Source organism: Lepidochelys kempii, chromosome 7, assembly GCF_965140285.1.
Source record: "Lepidochelys kempii isolate rLepKem1 chromosome 7, rLepKem1.hap1, whole genome shotgun sequence".
NCBI classification, from domain to species: Eukaryota; Metazoa; Chordata; order Testudines; family Cheloniidae; genus Lepidochelys; species Lepidochelys kempii.
Genome location: NC_136386.1, coordinates 81,172,815 through 81,189,839, shown reverse-complemented (window position 1 = coordinate 81,189,839; position 17,025 = coordinate 81,172,815). Strand labels below are relative to the sequence as shown.

General features: G+C 39.5%; 1 protein-coding gene across 8 annotated transcripts in view; it reads left to right on the top strand.

The window, feature by feature from the left end:
• Positions 1–2,598: 2,598 nt before the first annotated feature.
• HERC4 (HECT and RLD domain containing E3 ubiquitin protein ligase 4) overlaps positions 2,599–17,025 on the top strand; it is a 121,866-nt gene continuing 107,439 nt past the window's right edge. For 2 of the 8 annotated variants that reach the window (XR_013636075.1, XM_078853808.1), the window contains exons 1-4: positions 2,752–2,974; positions 4,421–4,521; positions 6,732–7,014; positions 15,404–15,563. Coding sequence is in view for 6 of the 8 variants with exons in the window: in XM_078853808.1 (XP_078709934.1) it covers positions 6,789–7,014; positions 15,404–15,563 (386 nt within the window). In the remaining 2 variants the exon portion in view is untranslated. Of the gene's footprint in view, positions 2,975–3,186; positions 3,676–4,420; positions 4,522–6,731; positions 7,015–15,403; positions 15,564–17,025 lie in introns of those variants that run through there. The other 6 variants (XM_078853807.1, XR_013636076.1, XM_078853806.1 and 3 more) reach the window with 6 other exon arrangements.

The window sequence follows — 17,025 nt, the reverse complement described above, 5'->3', positions numbered from 1 at the left end:
GCATATTGGGTGCACTTGAAAGATCTTTTGTCCGTTTCCAAGGACTCTTTTAAATGCACAAACCTTGTATATGCAAACCATTTAAGAAATCTATTATTTAACTTTAAGACATTGATGCCTGTGAAAGTGCCTGTGAAAGTGTCTCCATCTCACTTTACTTCTTTTAGCATATTAATGACATAAGCCTAGGGCTTTATGTTTTGTGGTTGATTATCAGATAGTAAAACAAATAGAACTCATTGAACAACCAAAGCATTATCATACTCTCATTCTAGAACTTCTCCATAGACCAAATGCACTGGGGGGAGGTGTTTACCATGGTGACCCTTGTTGCCTGCTCTGAGATATCTGAGAACTGTTGAGACATGGTCATGGCCCATCATAGCCGATGGTGGATCATCACCTCAACTCAAAGAGTAAATTGTCTGATTGATTTGTAATAGATTTTGCATACCAAAATAGATATTGGTATGAAATTAGTCTGACCTGTTGTCTTTTCTTAATGTTATTCTTGTAATTCTCTTCCTATTGCATGCAGGGGACAATAGAGGAATTCTCTTTTGGCTAATTTAACACCTGTTTATTTATACATACATGTTCACAGATTGTATAACCTATTGGAAAAATGTGTTGCATCATCTTTCAAAACCAGAGAGTTAAATTATGTACAAGATAGATATTTATCTGAGGATTATTAAATAGATTACTAATTATTTTTAATATTTAACATGATCTTGACCTCCTAGGTCAAGGGAAGTAGAAAGGGTTTCCTTACCTGCACCACAGACCTTTATATGATACTCACTGTGGGGGATCCCATCTAGGCCAGCAAATTATAGCTAGCTTTGTAAAATGCTGAGCTGCAACTGGCAAGCCTGAAAGGATCTGACACTACATATTGCAGCCTGGCTTAATGGATCTTGGAAGAAATTGCTGAAAGCTATAGTGCTACCAATACACTGTGATTCAGGGGATGGATTCATTTTAATATTTATACTAGAGGACCACAAACGTACTTCATTGCTTATGTAGGCCAAACTGTACACCCAGCCAGGTCCTTGCTCCCACTGTGGCCAGGCCCCTCGCTCAGCCCAACTCACAGAAAAGATTAAAGAACACTACTGATTTTGGTGAAAATCAGAAAAGCCTGATTTCTAATGATTTCCACCGGTATTACACCTCTGGGCATGAGTGGCTAGCCAATATTCAGGGGCTTGCAGATTGTTTCTATTAGGAGGAGAAACTGATGATAGATATTTCTTGTATGCAATCCTGTTTATTTATAAAGAAAGTACACAAAGTCCTGTTTCCCAGAACACAGTATGAATCAAACAGGGTGCAGTTTCTTTACTCACAGCTCCAAGCCTCTTTCCAAACAGCATTCTGCCCCAAAGTTCCCTATCCTTGCTTTCTCACAAGGCTTCATTTCCAGGCCTTCTTTTGTTGCGTCTAGGGCTCCCTTGCTGCCTTTTCTATGAACCTCTGTGATATTTCTGCTGCTTCTCTTCCAAACAACAGTACAGGAAATTGACAATAAGTTAATTTTAATTTAATATAAGCCAAATAACACAGCATTACTTAATATTGATAGTTATATGGTTATCTAACTATATCAGTTATTTTCCTCTGTAATCTGGGCAATTTCAACCTTTTCTTTAGAGCATCTAGTGTCATGGGGCAAAGTTCATTTGAGTCCAGTGAGTATTTGCTTCCATGTTGACACATACTTTGAAAATCATAGGATATAGTGTAGTACATCTGATGCTGTTTATTTTCATGCGCTTCTACTGTTATCTACCTCAATAGCATCTTTAAATAAGTCTTGACACAGGGCGATTTTACGTCAGCCTGACCACACGTTTCTCTCTAATCATGACAATGAGTTGACACTGGATAGTGTATCTTGAACATGGAGCAATCCCAGGTCTGGGACATTCACCAGGATCCCGTCTTCCACCTCCCCTTGTCCACTTTCACTGAGCCTGAACACGATGAACAAACGGTTTCAGAGTAACAGCCGTGTTAGTCTGTATTCGCAAAAAGAAAAGGAGAACTTGTGGCACCTTAGAGACTAACCAGTTTATTTGAGCATAAGCTTTCGTGAGCTACAGCTCACTTCATCGGATGCATACTGTGGAAAATACAGATGTTTTTATACACACAAACCATGAAAAAATGGGTGTTTATCACTACAAAAGGTTTTCTCTCCCCCCACCCCACTCTCCTGCTGGTAATAGCTTATGTAAAGTGATCACTCTCCTTACAATGTGTATGATAATCAAGGTGGGCCATTTCCAGCACTTGTAGTGATTAACACCCATTTTTTCATGGTTTGTGTGTATAAAAACATCTTCCATATTTTCCACAGTATGCATCCGATGAAGTGAGCTGTAGCTCACGAAAGCTCATGCTCAAATAAATTGGTTCATCTCTAAGGTGCCACAAGTCCTCCTTTTCTTTTTGATGAACAAACCGTTGTTGGAAGGTAAAATCGTTTGACAGCCGGATACTGACAGCGCCCAGTGCAAGTGAGTATCGGGGGCTCGCGGAAGAGGCAGTCCCTGAGGTGCTGGGGGGCTCCCTCCGGGGCAGCGGCTCGATGATTTCCGGATACAGTTTGCTCACTGTACCAGCAGCTATTTATTCAAAAGGCCAACGCTGCAAACTCCGCTCCGGGGTCGCTCTTTCTGTGCGGGGCTGGGCCTGGCACCGGAAGCTGAGGGGGAGAGGGAGTCCTTGCCCCGAGTGGAAGCGGCGAGGCCGGTCTGAGCAGAGTCTCTCCGTGCTCGCCCCGCTGACTGGGGGCGGGAAGCAGGAGCAGATCCCGCCCGCACACGCGGGGCGCGGCGCCTGCGCAGTGCGGAAGCCTAGCCGGACCCGCGGTGCTAGAGGCCTGTCACTTCTTCCTGGTGCTCCCTCCTCGCTGCCTGGCCGGAGCAGGATCCCCTCCCTCGGGGCTCTCCCCGGCCCTTCGGTGAGTTCCAGCGGGGCGTGAGGCTCGTTAGCCGGGGCCTGGCGCTGCCGCCGGGGCGAGGGGGCGCTGCGGGGCGGGGCGGGGCCGGGCCGGCCTGGCGGTTGGGACCGGGCTCCGCTCTGTGAGGGTCGGGCGCCGGGCTGGCGTGTGGGCCCAGTGCCGGCCCCGGCGGGAGGGGCAGGGGCCGAGCCCTGCGGTGCCCCAGGGGCGGTAGTTACAGCGCAGTGGGGCCGGCGCCCTGCCCTGCGGCACGCACAGAGCGGGACGGCCACCCGCCCCTTCTGAGCTCTGCGCGGCCGGCGCCTGGCCCGGTACGGCCCGTGGGCGGGGCCCAGCCAGCTTCACTCGCCGCCCCAAATTGCTCTAAACCCTTGCCCCTGTCTGCTTGCGGGACCATGCTCCAGCGCGGCTTCCCTGCCCGCGGCCCGCTCCCCGGCGGTGGCTGGCGTTCCGCTCCTTCCCTTGTGCTGCGAGTGGGGGCGTGAGGTGCGGCGCAGTTTGTATGGGGGGGGTGGTTTTGAACAGACCCGAAAGATCCAGACTTCTCTGTTCGAGCATTATAAGACCCCGGGGTGCTGTTTGGCAAGTAGGAGTTGGTATCAGCGGGCCAAAATTTGCGTGCACCGAGTTTTATCTACAGCAAAGGTGCATTTCATTGATCCGTTGAGTGTAAAGCAGCCTGGGATCTTTCAGGCTGAAAGGTACTGTATACGATAAATGTTAAATATTATTTATTCTGCATGGGATGTTTGAAAATGGGATTCAGAATTTGGCAGTGTTTCCTTGAATGCAGAACGTTGCCAACAATAATAATAATAATGGAGAATTATAGTCTATACTGTAGCCTTTGAAACTGCTAGGTTTATGCCATAGTTTTTCAGAGCTTTTCACTGTGTGTACAGCAAGTAAACCTAAATCACTAAAGCATACTGGAACTTTCCAGCCCCTTCCTTTGGCCCCCTCATTGTTTCTTGTTCTAAAAAAGTAGGAGGTTGTTTCCCTCATCTCTCCCATTTGTTCCTTGTCAGTATCACACTGTTTTTAGTGGGCGTCTCAATAAATAGTGACTCAGACTTGAAAATAAAATGCAGGGAGATTCATGATTACTTGCTAGAAAATAAAATGTCTTTCAGATCCTTGGCTGGAACCATAACAGAAGTGCAGAACACTACTGTTCGGTACTGAAAATCTCCAAAGTTCTTAAATATTTTCCTGCAGAATAATGAAGTTAGGGTTTAAATTAAATTTCTAGTTAAGTGAAAATATTAGAATTCCTTTTTCCATTAAATTAATGTTTTTAGATTTGATTGTTCTGCAGTCTGTTCTGCTAAAAAGTTAATTTACGGATTTTTTTTCCCCCCTTTCCCATCAGCTGTGAAGAGTACTTGATTGTGGAAACCTTGGATCACTACAATTGTAAATCTCTTCTATTCTTCTGTGTTACAGGTTGAAACTTGTATGGCAGTCATGTATGTGGATCTGTGATGGAGCTATAACTATGTCCCAAGTCAAGCCAACATCATTTTGACCGTCCTCTTCTGAATGTGGTAGGATAATAATTACTTTTCCCATAGGGTAACCTATCTCTATCTGATAGGTTTCAGAATGGTAGCTGTTTGTCTGTATCAGCAAAAACAATAAGGGGTCCTTGTGGCACCTTAGAGACTAACAAATTTATTTGGGCATAAGCTTTCATGGGCTAGAACCTACTTCATCAGATGCATGGAGTGGAAAATACAGGAGCAGGAATAAATACATGAAAAGATGGGAGTTGCCTTACCAAGTGTGAGGTCAGTTTAATGACCCAATTCAATTAACAGCAGAATACCATGGGAGAAAAAATAACTTTTGTAGTGGTAATGAGAGTGGCCCATTTTAAACAGTTGACAAGAAGGTGCGAGTAACATTAGGGGGAAACTAGTATAGGGGAAATTAAGTTTAGGTTTTGTAATAGCCCAACCACTCCCAGTCTTTTTTCAGGCCTAATTTGATGGTGTCCAGTTTGCAAATTAATTCCAGTTCTGCATTTTCATGTTGGAGTCTGTTTTTGAAGTTTTTTGTTGAAGAATTGCCACTTTTAGGTCTGTTATTGAGTGACCAGGGAGATTGAAGTATTCTCCTACTGGTTTTTGAATGTTATAATTCCTGAAGTCAGATTTGTGTCCATTTATTCTTTTGCATAACCCTCTGCCATATACACTGTCCAAACCAGACAGTCTCTAAGCAAAAGAATAAATGCTGTTAATTGAATTGTCTCATTAGACTGACCTCACACTCGGTAAGGCAACTCCCATCTTTTCGTGTATTTATACCTGCTCCTGTATTTTCCACTCCATGCATCTGATGAAGTGGGTTCTAGCCCACGAAAGTTTATGCCCAAATAAATTTGTTAGTCTCTAAGGTGCCACGAGGACTCCTCGTTATTTTATCTCTATCTGGTTGTGCTTTAACCTTCTGAGACAGATGAATTGAGTTCCACAAAGGTTACTGCATTTGGGCTGTTTACAGTGAGACCATGAAAGTCGATGTACTGTCTTTTACACGCTGACTTTTGGTAAAAGAAATGGTTTGCTCTGTTATCCTTGCCCATAATTTCGCTCCTTTCACTATTATGCAGCCCTCAATGTGGTAGTTGGCGACAGTAACTCTGTGTGTGATGTTGTATTTATATAGTTTGTAAAGCACATGAGGATCTTTCAGGATGTAGTATTGTTTAAATGTACTATATTTATGATACATTTATATTGAATATTCCCTTCTTCAGTCATGCTATTTTGATTACAGTGTTAATTAATGAACAATTGCAGTAATTTTTCATCAAGAATATTTTTAGGTTCTGTTTTGAAAATATGGGGAAATTCCTCTTCCTGTGAAATCAGTTCTTTGTTTTTTTGGTGGTTTTTTTTTGTTTTTAAATCACAAGTACTTCACACAAAATTAGAAACCAAAAAGAAGAGAAATGTTCCATTGTGTCTTCTCAAAATCTAGCTGTAGTCTGTCAGTACAAAGTTAAAAATGGGATCCAGGCATCAGGGAGCAGGAATGGATGAGTTTGTGTCCATGGATGTAACTTAACAAGGTGAATTCAAAGAAGTGGTTGCCCTCCTTGGGCCCCAGTTCACATTGTGATTTGCCTCCATGGACAGTTGTGTTGTGTGAAGCCGCAGAAAAGTGCACTGGAATGGAGCAGTCCATCTACCTGGATCAGAGTGCAGGATCATGGTCTAGGGTCTGATTAAAATGTCAAGTGTCAAGAGACTTGTACTTGGTAAATATTATAATTATTGGCATATCAGTTTGTATTATCAGTTATACAAGTTGATAGAACATCTTTTAAGTTTTTAAAGTGCATTGGCAATTTAAATGTAGCCCAAAAGAGTCTTTTATAAAACTGAAGACTAGAAAAATGTTAGAAACCTTTATAAATTTTCAAGAAAATACCAAAGGAAATAGTTATCTTTAAACCAATAAATGTTCCGGTGTGGTGACTGAAATCTAAATACTGCAACGCTTGGATCCTGATAGTAAAAGTGAAAATGATAGTGAAATTATCTGTCTCCAAGTTGAGAGTAATGCAGAAAGTTAACAAAGAGCTTAAATAGTGACAAGTAAGTTGGACTCTTAAAAGTGTTTCAGTTATCAAAGATTTTACTACAGAAAAAACAAATATTTGTTTACATATTTTTGAATGTATGGTGTTTCTTTAAGTATTCTTTATAACAGTACTTTATTTTTTTTCCCCTGAACACTGTCACAGAAGGAACATTTTGAACAGTGAAGTTGCAAGATCTTACTCATCAAGACAACTGGAACCATGTTGTGCTGGGGAAATGCATCCTTTGGACAGCTTGGATTGGGTGGAATTGATGAAGAGATTGTATTAGAACCCAGAAAAAGTGACTTTTTCCTAAATAAAAAGGTCCGAGATGTAGGATGTGGACTCAGACACACTGTTTTTGTCCTGGATGATGGGACTGTGTATACATGTGGATGTAATGATCTAGGACAATTAGGGCATGAAAAATCCAGAAAGAGACCAGGTAAGTTAAAAGTAATGAAGAGTGGATTTTGTGTGGGTGTTGGTTTTTAACTTTAGTTACCACATTTAGGCCTCAGATCTGTAAATATATTTACATGTGCCTATCTTTCTGAGTGTGAGTAGTCCCAAGCACATGCGTATTTGTAGAATTGGGACTTTAAAGATTTTCTTTTTATGGTTTTGATTTTTGTACTTCTGTTTCATTGTGTAGAAAGTAGTAAGCATATTAAATCCTATGAAGCTATACAATTACCCAACCCAGCCTAATTGATAGCATTTTATAAAAATGACATCTTACCACTTAGCTTAATTTTTCTTTTTTTAATTTCAGGCTATTATTGTACCTGAAGTGACTTTATTGGTTGTATATAGGTACATACAGTTATCATGTCAGTTCATAGCCTTTCTTCTCTAGATTGTACAAATCTAGTAAATATGTTATAATTTCAATAGATTATTTTAAAATATGTTATAATTTCAATAGATTATTTTAAAATATGTTATAATTTCAATAGATTATTTTAAAATATATAATTACCTGTGTCATGTTGCCATGTGATAGACTCATAGCCTTTAAGGCCAGAAGGGACCATCATGATCATCTAGTCTGACTCCTGCACATTTCAGGCCACAGAACCCTAGGCCTCAATCCTACAAATTGCTCTACATAGGTGGACCTCTGTCCCCGTCAAAGAGTCTGCATGTGAACGTGGGGGTCCCCTCTGAGAGAACAATTTTTAGGTTAAAGACCTTAGTTTGTACATCCCAGTGTAACCTTTAGTGCTTGATTTTTGTTGTTTTTTAGATGCATCATTTTGCCTGGCTAAGTTCCAGTTGTCTGTCATGCTTAGATCTTTCTGTAACATTCTCTAAATGAAAAACCTTTAATTTATTATAACTAAACCATTTTCTGTTGACTTCTGTTTCTCTAACAACTCTGTATCTTGTAGTTTTTAATTCTGTTTCACAATGCTTGCTGTTCCTCCTTTGTGTTTGCTGATATTATTGGTACATGCAAGCTATACTCTTTCCTCTAGGCAGGGCACACTAAATATTAGATTCAAGACTGACCCTGTAGAACCCTGCTTTTTACAGTTTCACACCACATGTAATCGCTGGTTTATAGTTCTTCAGTTATTTAAGTATTCATTTACAGTATATTTACCCAGATAACATATTAGCGAGATTACCTTGTGGAACTATACCATTATAAAAATTAATTTAATTTAATATATAGATAATTGCGTATACACTAAATAATTATCTTGCAGATCAGTGGATCATGGCTACAGCCTGCATGGATACACAATTTATAGCCGCAGAGTTGCAGGGCTCTAGCAGCAATGAGGGAGACCAGCATGGCCACGGCCAGCGACCAAGCCAGGAACTGCAGCTGGGCAGTTCCAGTGGGCAGGGCTGAGGGTGGAAAGCCACACTGGAGGAGCTGCCTGGGCTGGGCACTGGCTCCTTTGATGAATGGCCCAACATGCCGGTGCTTTCGCCACTGTAGTTTCTGCCCCAGTCGCTGACCATGGCCCTGCTGGTCTGGCTTGTTGTCACTAGAGCCCTGTAGCTATGCTTGTATCTGTGGATATAAATTGTGTATCTGCACAGGGCTCTCATCGTAGCATTATAATTTGCCAGTTACATGACAAACCATAATAATTTTCAGTGTCTTCCTCCACGAATAGTCCTGAATACCTAAAATCCCCTCGTTTGAATAGTTTCCTATTTTATGTTTCTGATTTGTTGCTGTTCTCAACTTAAATTATTTTATACTGTAGAGTGCCTAAGCACCATTGGCAAATTCTCAAAGTATGTTGATGGTGTCCATAGAAGAACCTTAGTTATATGTTTGAAAGTGAAAAATGTTTGATCTGAATCCTTTCAGGAATTAATTTTAGTGTAATTCACTGTACTTCCATTGGTTGGGCTTCATTCTTTTTTTTTTTTTTAAATTGTATTAGGTTAAGGTCCAAATATACATAACATGCAACACTTCCCACACTACTTCCCCACACTCAAAGAAACCCAACAACACATCACAGTTTCAATTGTTGGAGGCAAAGGTGGTGGTGGTGCTGTTCTTCAGTATAGTTCAAACAGCAAACACAGAGCAACATCTGAAGATTGGTGTAATGTTTAATTAGATCTTCTTTCATGTAAGTTCGAAAGGTGTCCTAAATGATAAGCCTTCAAGTGGGAAACAGCCTGGACAGGCCATTGAATTCTGAGATGAGTCAGTAAGAGTTAAATCGCTCCTCTCTTTGATAGCTGAAGAAATCATAAAGTACAGCAGAACCAATGTGGTCTTCCTTGAGGCAGGCATGATCGTGGGACCCAGCACAGCTATCTGTGCCCCAGTGTGGAACCACTGTATCTGCAACTGTATGAATCCTTCAGTCATTTCATTGACATGCATGTAATAAAAGCTATTTGCCTCCTAAATAATTGCATGTTAACAGATTGTTGGACAAACCATCATTTTTGCCACAGTCCCAGTAACCCAGCTTCTCACAGTGGATATCAAGATGGGGGGAGGGGAAAGGGAATCTGCCTCCCACAAGTTAAGGAACATCTCTACATGATTTTCACACACACACCCCCCCACCTCCACTGTGAGCAGCTGGGTTACTGGGTCTGTGGCAAAAATGATAGTTTGTCTGACAGTCTGTAAACACGCAATTATTTAGGAGACAAATAGCTTTTTATTTTCTAACTAATCATTGTGATGGGAAGGTAGTTTGTTTAAAGCAACACTCTCTTGTTTTCGTTTAAAATAATCAGAAAAAATAAAATTTCTGAAAGCGTACTCTGAATAGTGTGTCCTCTCTATTTTTTTATTTTTTTTGGAGCTTTCAGCTTCCATACTGATGTTAGGAAGGGTCTTCTAGGTAAGCCTAAAAAGTCACAATGCCAAACAAATTCAGGCTCACTCCTTCCTCCTCCCCTGCTTATTATTTCTGCATTTTCATACCAGCTTTGCTGCTTCTGTTACTGGCAAACACCCTCTTGCAGGGATTGTGGAGGAGTAAACACGTGAGCTCTCTCCAGAGTAGTACATGTAAGTGATGTCTTCATTCTATTGCCATACAGTAAAATTGACTAAGCATAAAAAGCTGTCAAATGCAATAGGTAAACAAACTGGATAGAAAAAAGTATTTTGTTCCAATCTCTGTCAAGTTATAGTAATTTTGGAAGTTACTTGTAACAACAAGAGATTAAAAAAAACTTTCTCAAATGGTTATTTGATTTTCAAATAGATTAGGTCCATTTATTGGTTAGCGTCTTTATTTAGAACTTAGTTCTAAAGGGCTGCTTCCTAAGTTGCATTCTAGATGGTTGATATTTACTTCGTTTTAAAAAGCTAATTTTTTTATTTAAAAAAAAATTGGTAAGTTGATATTAAACTGATTAACTTAAGCTTCATTGTAATTTTAACACATGCCTCTCTAATTGTGAGCAAGCATTTGCTGGCGTGAACGTGCATGTTAATTAAGTTAGCAGGATCTGACTTTTGTAAATTTAAATAGCTATTAAGATCTGAATATGTTTATCTTGTCCACTAAATGACACAATTTGAAGACCATTTTGAAGACTACAACTGTAAATAGCATGCTTCCAGTAGACATTTTTGTTATCTTGGAAAAATAATTAACTGATCTGGGGCCTTTATTACCTTTGTACGCAAACAGCAAAATGTGACAATTGTCTTTTAATATGATTAGAATTAATACAAAAGGAAGTTTCTATACCGTGACCGACTTTTAAATTGTAGAATTTTTAAAAATGTGGCTTGTTGGAACCCCTATGCTGTTTTAAAATATTCGTGTGTTTTGTGTGACTTTCTGTGACACCCATCACTGTTTCATCTGAGGATGTTCATGCCTTTATTTAAACCCTATTATGTTATCATGGGATAAGAGGGAAGGTCCTCTCATGGATCAGTAACTGGCTAAAAGATAGGAAACAAAGGGTAGGAATAAATTGTTAGTGCTCAGAATGGAGAGAGATAAATAGTTGTGTCCCCCAGGAGTCTGTACTGGGACCAGTACTGTTCAACATATTCATAAATGATCTGGAGAAAGGGGGTAAACAGTGTGGTGGCAAAATTTTCAGATGATACAAAACTACTCAAGATAGTTAAGCCCAAAGCAGAGGGCAAAAGAGTTACAAAGCAATCTCTCAAAACTGGATGACTGGGCAACAATATGGCAGATGAAATTCAATGTTGATCAATGCAAAGTAATGCACATTGGAAAATATAATCCCAACTATACATATAAAATGATGGACTCTAAATTAGCTGTTACCACTCAAGAAAGAGATCTTGGAGTCGTTGTTGATAGTTCTTGTGAAAACATCCACTCAGTGTGCAGTGGCAGTCAAAAATGCTAACAGAATGCTGGGAATCATCAGGAAAGGGATAGATAATAAGACAGAAAATATCATTGCCTCTAAATAAATCCATGGTATGCTTCCATCTTGAATACTGCATACAGATCTGGTCATCTCATCTCAAAAAAGATATATTGGAAAAAGTTCAGAAAAGGGCAACAAAAATTGTTAAGGGGTATGGAACAGCTTCCATATGAGGAGCAATGAATAAGACTGGGACTTTTCAGCTTGGAAAAAAGACGACTTAAGGGGGATATGATAGAGGTCTATTAAAATCATGTGGAAAAAAAATAAATAAGGAAGTGTTATTTACTCCTCCTCATAACACACAAACTAGGGGTCAGCAAGTGAAATTGATAGGCAAAAACAAAAACAACACACTGTCAAACTGTGGAATTCTTTGCCAGAGGATGTGAAGGCCAAGACTATAACAGGGTTCAAAAAAGAACTAAGTTCATGGAGGATAGGTCCATCAATGGCTATTAGTCAGAGGTGAAAAACCATGCTCTGAAGTGTTCCTAGCCTCTATTTGCCAGAAGTTGGGAATGGATGATTACCTGTTCTGTTCATTCCCTCTGAAGCACCTGCCATTGGCCACTGTTGGAAGACAGGGTACTGGGCTAGATGGATCATTGGTCTGACCCAGTATGGCCATTCTTATATTTTTATCAATCCATAGATCACTGACAATAGTTTGTAAATGAGAGGTTGTATAACTAGATTATATGACGTACATTCTATTATGAGGTATATACATATAGATTCTTGTAAAATATAGTGTTCATGCTTTAACTATGACTTGTGTGCACAGTAGTTATTCACTGAACTTTCCGTATCTTTGTCAATTTAATTTGAAAATAAACCAAACTTAAAAGACAATGCACTGGTGCAAAAATTCTGTTTTTAAGAGCTGTAGTGGATTGCTTTAGGCACCCAAATGTATCTATCTTAGGGGCTGCTGCATGACATTTTCCTCCTATGAAGAAAAGTGAATTTGTGAGGCTCTGTTTAACAAGCACCTGTTGGAGCTGAGAGAGGGTTTGAAAGCAAGCTGTTCCTAATTTTTTAAATAACTTAAATGTACCAAATTTCTAAGAGTATGAAGAGTGTATCAAGTTGTTTGTGTTTTGAAGTATTAAAAGAAGTTGGTCTGAAATTTTATGTGGTCTGAAGCCTTAAAGCCAAGTTATAATCTCCTCTTGTTGTTAGTATTTATAATAGAAATACTTACAGGTCCTGAATACTAGCATTTATTGCTATCTCAGTGGTTCCCAGCTGTGTGCTATGTAAAGGAAAAGCCATGTAGTGTGGGTAGCAGCGTCTCCTGCTCAAGTGGTTCATGGTGTAAGACATTGCTGTGTAGTAGTTGCATGATCTCCAAAAGTGATTCATCCTTCAAGGATTTAGGAGGGCTTTAAATAGATTAATTGATATTCTTCAGTTCTGTCTTTTTGTACCATAATCTTTCCTTATGTGGGGATGGGTGCTGCTGTGAGCTTCGGGAAGATCAGAGGACTCTTTCTCAGAAATAATTACTTACACCCAAATAACTAGTTCATTTTGCCTTCAGTGGTAGTGAAGCTGGGACACGAGACCAGCAGGAGAGTTTGACAGCATAATGGCTGCAAATTGTTCGTTCATTTCTGCAACGCTTTAGCATTTAGAGCTGCAAGCTCCTGGATTTGTCTGGAGTTATCAGAATAAAAGCCTTCCCTTTATTGACTGTCTCTTTTTGTGATTACTAGTGGGTTTAATCTTCTCACCAAACTGAACTTTTAAATTAGGAGCAAGCGTGAGCATGAAATTTACAAGCTATTTCTGTGTGGCAACATTTTTCTTCCTGAGCTCCTATTTTCTTTTTATCTTCTTCCCCCCCCATTTGACTTATTTATAAAATGACCAGATACGTGACATATTGGTCTGCCTCTTATTTGGCGGTACAGGGAATGCTTAGAGTAGAGCTACACTTACCGTTCAAGTTATTTTTATGTTCTGTAGATTGCCATGTGTGTGAGGGGAGGGCAAAAGAGTGGATTTCCTGTTTGCTTTCACTAAAGGGCTTCTGTGTACTTCTGTATGCTTGCCAACTGTTAACTTATCTATAAGAATTCTGTAACTGCTGCAGTCACTCAGTTGCCAACCTCGTGTTCAGAAATTATGTTTGGCTTAAAAATAAATTTTTAAGCCAAAGTTGTTGGGTGTGTTTGTTTTTATTAGCCTTCTGGCTTCTGAATCTTTATACTCAAGTCATGTTCTCAGACTTTTCCCAATAGCCATGGGGCATAGAAAGTATGCTGTAAAAAAATGAAAGTTGAGAGTCAAAGGACTACAGGATCTGGGGCTTTAAGAAAAACATAACATGTTAGAAAACTACACTTCAGATGTTCAATAATTTTGTTTGCTTCAATATTGGGGTGCCTAATTTGACATCTTGCACCTGATTTTTCAGAGGTGCTGAGGATTCATAGCTTTTATTTAACTCAACACTTTAGAAAATTGAGCATAAACTGTCTGAAAATGGGCACATGATTCATGGAGACTTATGAAAATTTTGGTGTTAATGACAGGACTCTGATATTCCCCCATAACATTGTTGAAGTTGAAATAAAAATTTCTGGAGGTTTCTGAACACAAGAAGTTAAAGAGGAGGAAAATAGTTGTTTTTTAATACCACAAATGCTGTCAAAAGCAGTTTTTACTACCTTGGATTCCTTTTCTGACTATTACGGTTTTCCTTGAGTCTTCTCCTTTTAAGGGATGTTGAGAGATCTATCATAAAACATGTGCCTTACCTGTACTACTACTAATACTACCATAAATTATTAAAGCATGAACAGTTTTTAAAAATATCATTTAGTCTTACTGGTTTGTGCTGTTTTACTTTTTTTGTTCTTCATTTTGCTTTGAAAATTAAAGGACAACTCAATTTCACTTTATGGTTCTCGTGCCAGTAGTACAGTGCTGCAGCTTCTGGATTATTAATGCTTGAACCCAATCAACTATTATAATTGAAATTTCAAAATAAAATTTAAAAAAATGTAACGTATAGTAAATGACCTTTGAAAACATAGCTTTGATTCTAATAGGTTCTCTGTCCCATCACCTCCCAGAGTTTGGCCCTGAAACCATTCAGCAGTCGTCTCCTATTCAGCTGTTGCATTAGCTTATGTCCCAGTACATTCTTTCTCAGTCTATAACTAATTCCCAGTTTATGAAAACCACATCTTCAGATAAATATATATGTTTATAATTTTGCTCAACTGCCCAGTTTCTCAAGTTTTGCTATTGAGTGCATGGGGATGTAGCTTATTTGACCAGCACAAGAGCACACATTGAGTACAGGCAAACATAGCTGAAGATATGCACACACAGAGTACTGACAAACAAGAGGTTAACAATGGAGTCTTATGTCCTTAATTCACTACATGTCTTTCAGAGGTCTGCTGTGTGTATCTGTGCATCAAATTTAGCTTTTAGGCCCTGATTCTTCTGTGCATGCATGCAGAAGACCACCCATGTGGAGTCCATTGCGGATGGTGGCCTTATTGTGCCTTGCTATTGAAGGACGACTTAATGATGATGATAAATAGTGCATAGTGGAATGTTTTCCTCTTCTAGAATGGTTATACATTTAATCATTCAGTAATAATCACCTTAATGTTAATTGAGTCTGTGTAGTCATTTTCATGAATGAGATTAGAAGAGAACCATTACTGTTATCCTGCATTTTCTGTGTATTACAGTTGATAGAGTGCCCTCGTATTGTACCAATATTTTAATCCTGGTCACTTCTTATATGGGATAATAATGGGGTGAGATTTAACTTGCTCTTGTTGGGATTATGTCATTTCTAAAGGTATTTTGGCATGGTTTTGGTCTAATTTTCCATGATATTTCATTTAATATCTTAGTATACAATGGCAGGAATGGAAATTTTTTGTTTAACTGTAATATATTAGAACATAATTTCTTTCCTCTCTCACTTTTTTTAGAACATGTTGGTGCCCTGGATGCCCAAAATATTGTGTCTGTTTCATGTGGAGAAGCCCACACACTAGCATTAAATGACAAGGGCCAAGTGTATGCTTGGGGCCTTGCTAATGATGGACAGCTAGGCTTGCCTGGAACAGAGGAATGTATCCGAATACCCAGGTAAATAAAAAAGTGATCAAAGTAAAATTTGTGTATTTTTTTTTAAAGTAAACTTGTTACATTGAAAGACATGTGTAAGTGAAACTGCTCAAACCATTCCATAATTAAAATATTTGTCAAGTAATTCTGTGAAGTATAGAAGGTTACTTTACAGCTGTGGAACATGATAATAATTTTTATTACCTTCTGCCCCGTCACTCAGTGGGTTCTTGCTAATAGGCACACTTGGTAGATGTTTAACAGTCCTTATTAACTTAAACAATATTTTTGGTATACCACCTTATGTTCCATTCCAGCACATGCTTCAACTTTACTACCATGAGTAGTTTTATTTAAATCAATGGAATGTTGAAATCATGGTGGTAAAGCTAAACACGTGTATGTATTTGCTGGATTGGATTCTTAATCATCACTGTTAAGCTGTCTAGCGTGGCTCAAGCGTGTGAGTACCAACTTCAGGACAGACTGTTAAGAAGCAGGGCACAAACCCCAAGTTGGCTGTAAATTCTGTACTTAGATTTCACCAGCCAAGTATCCCACGTTAATTCCACTTCAGAACTTACAACAAAGACAACGCTGGTAGCCAGTCCTATTATAAATGAACTGAAGATTTATTAACTAAGAAAAACAAATTTAGTTATTTACATGGTTAAAGAAGATAAACATACACATACTAATGAGTTAGCCTTAGGTTTCAAAAGGTGACAGAAGCTGCTGTATATGCAATCTCTATATGTCCTTTAGGGCCAACCCAGCCTAAGCAGCTGGGGATCTCTGATGTATGCTCAGAAATCTTGCCCACTCAAAGTCCAAGCAGCAGAGAGAGACCGTTTCTTCTTGTGGGGTATTTTTATTCCTTTTGCCCTAGAGTTGAAGCTCATGGGATGAGTTCACGAACATGGCTCTCTTCATGGGTGAGGGGAGGAATGCAATTAAACAAGTAATTGTTCTTTGACGTTTCACAGTGGCTTGTTTGGTTTCAGTGGGCCTCCTTGGTGGGTAGGAAGTAACACTTGCTGTAGGAAGCCAGCATTTTACATTAAGTAAGGCTCCTTTTGTGTTTGGTGACTGAGGGCTTGTTTACACTTACAGCACTCCAGGGGCCAATATAGCGTTTAGTGAAGATGCTGCCTATGCCAATGGGAGAGCGTTTCCTGTTGGAGTAGATACTCCACCTCTGGTAGTAGTTATGTCAACTGGAGAAGTCCTCCTGTCAACATAGCTCTGTCTGCACTGGGAATTAGGTTGGTATAACTATGTTGCTCAGGAGTATGGATTTTCCACACCCCTGAGCAACGTAGTTATAATGACATAAGTTTGTAGTGTAGACCAGGGCTCATATAATTACAGAGGATTACAATGCAAACACTTACTATAAACTTATAACAGGAGGTGCAGATGTTCTAACTGAGATTACTACAAGCAGCGTCGTACAAACCTTTCATCAAGTCTGAACACATTC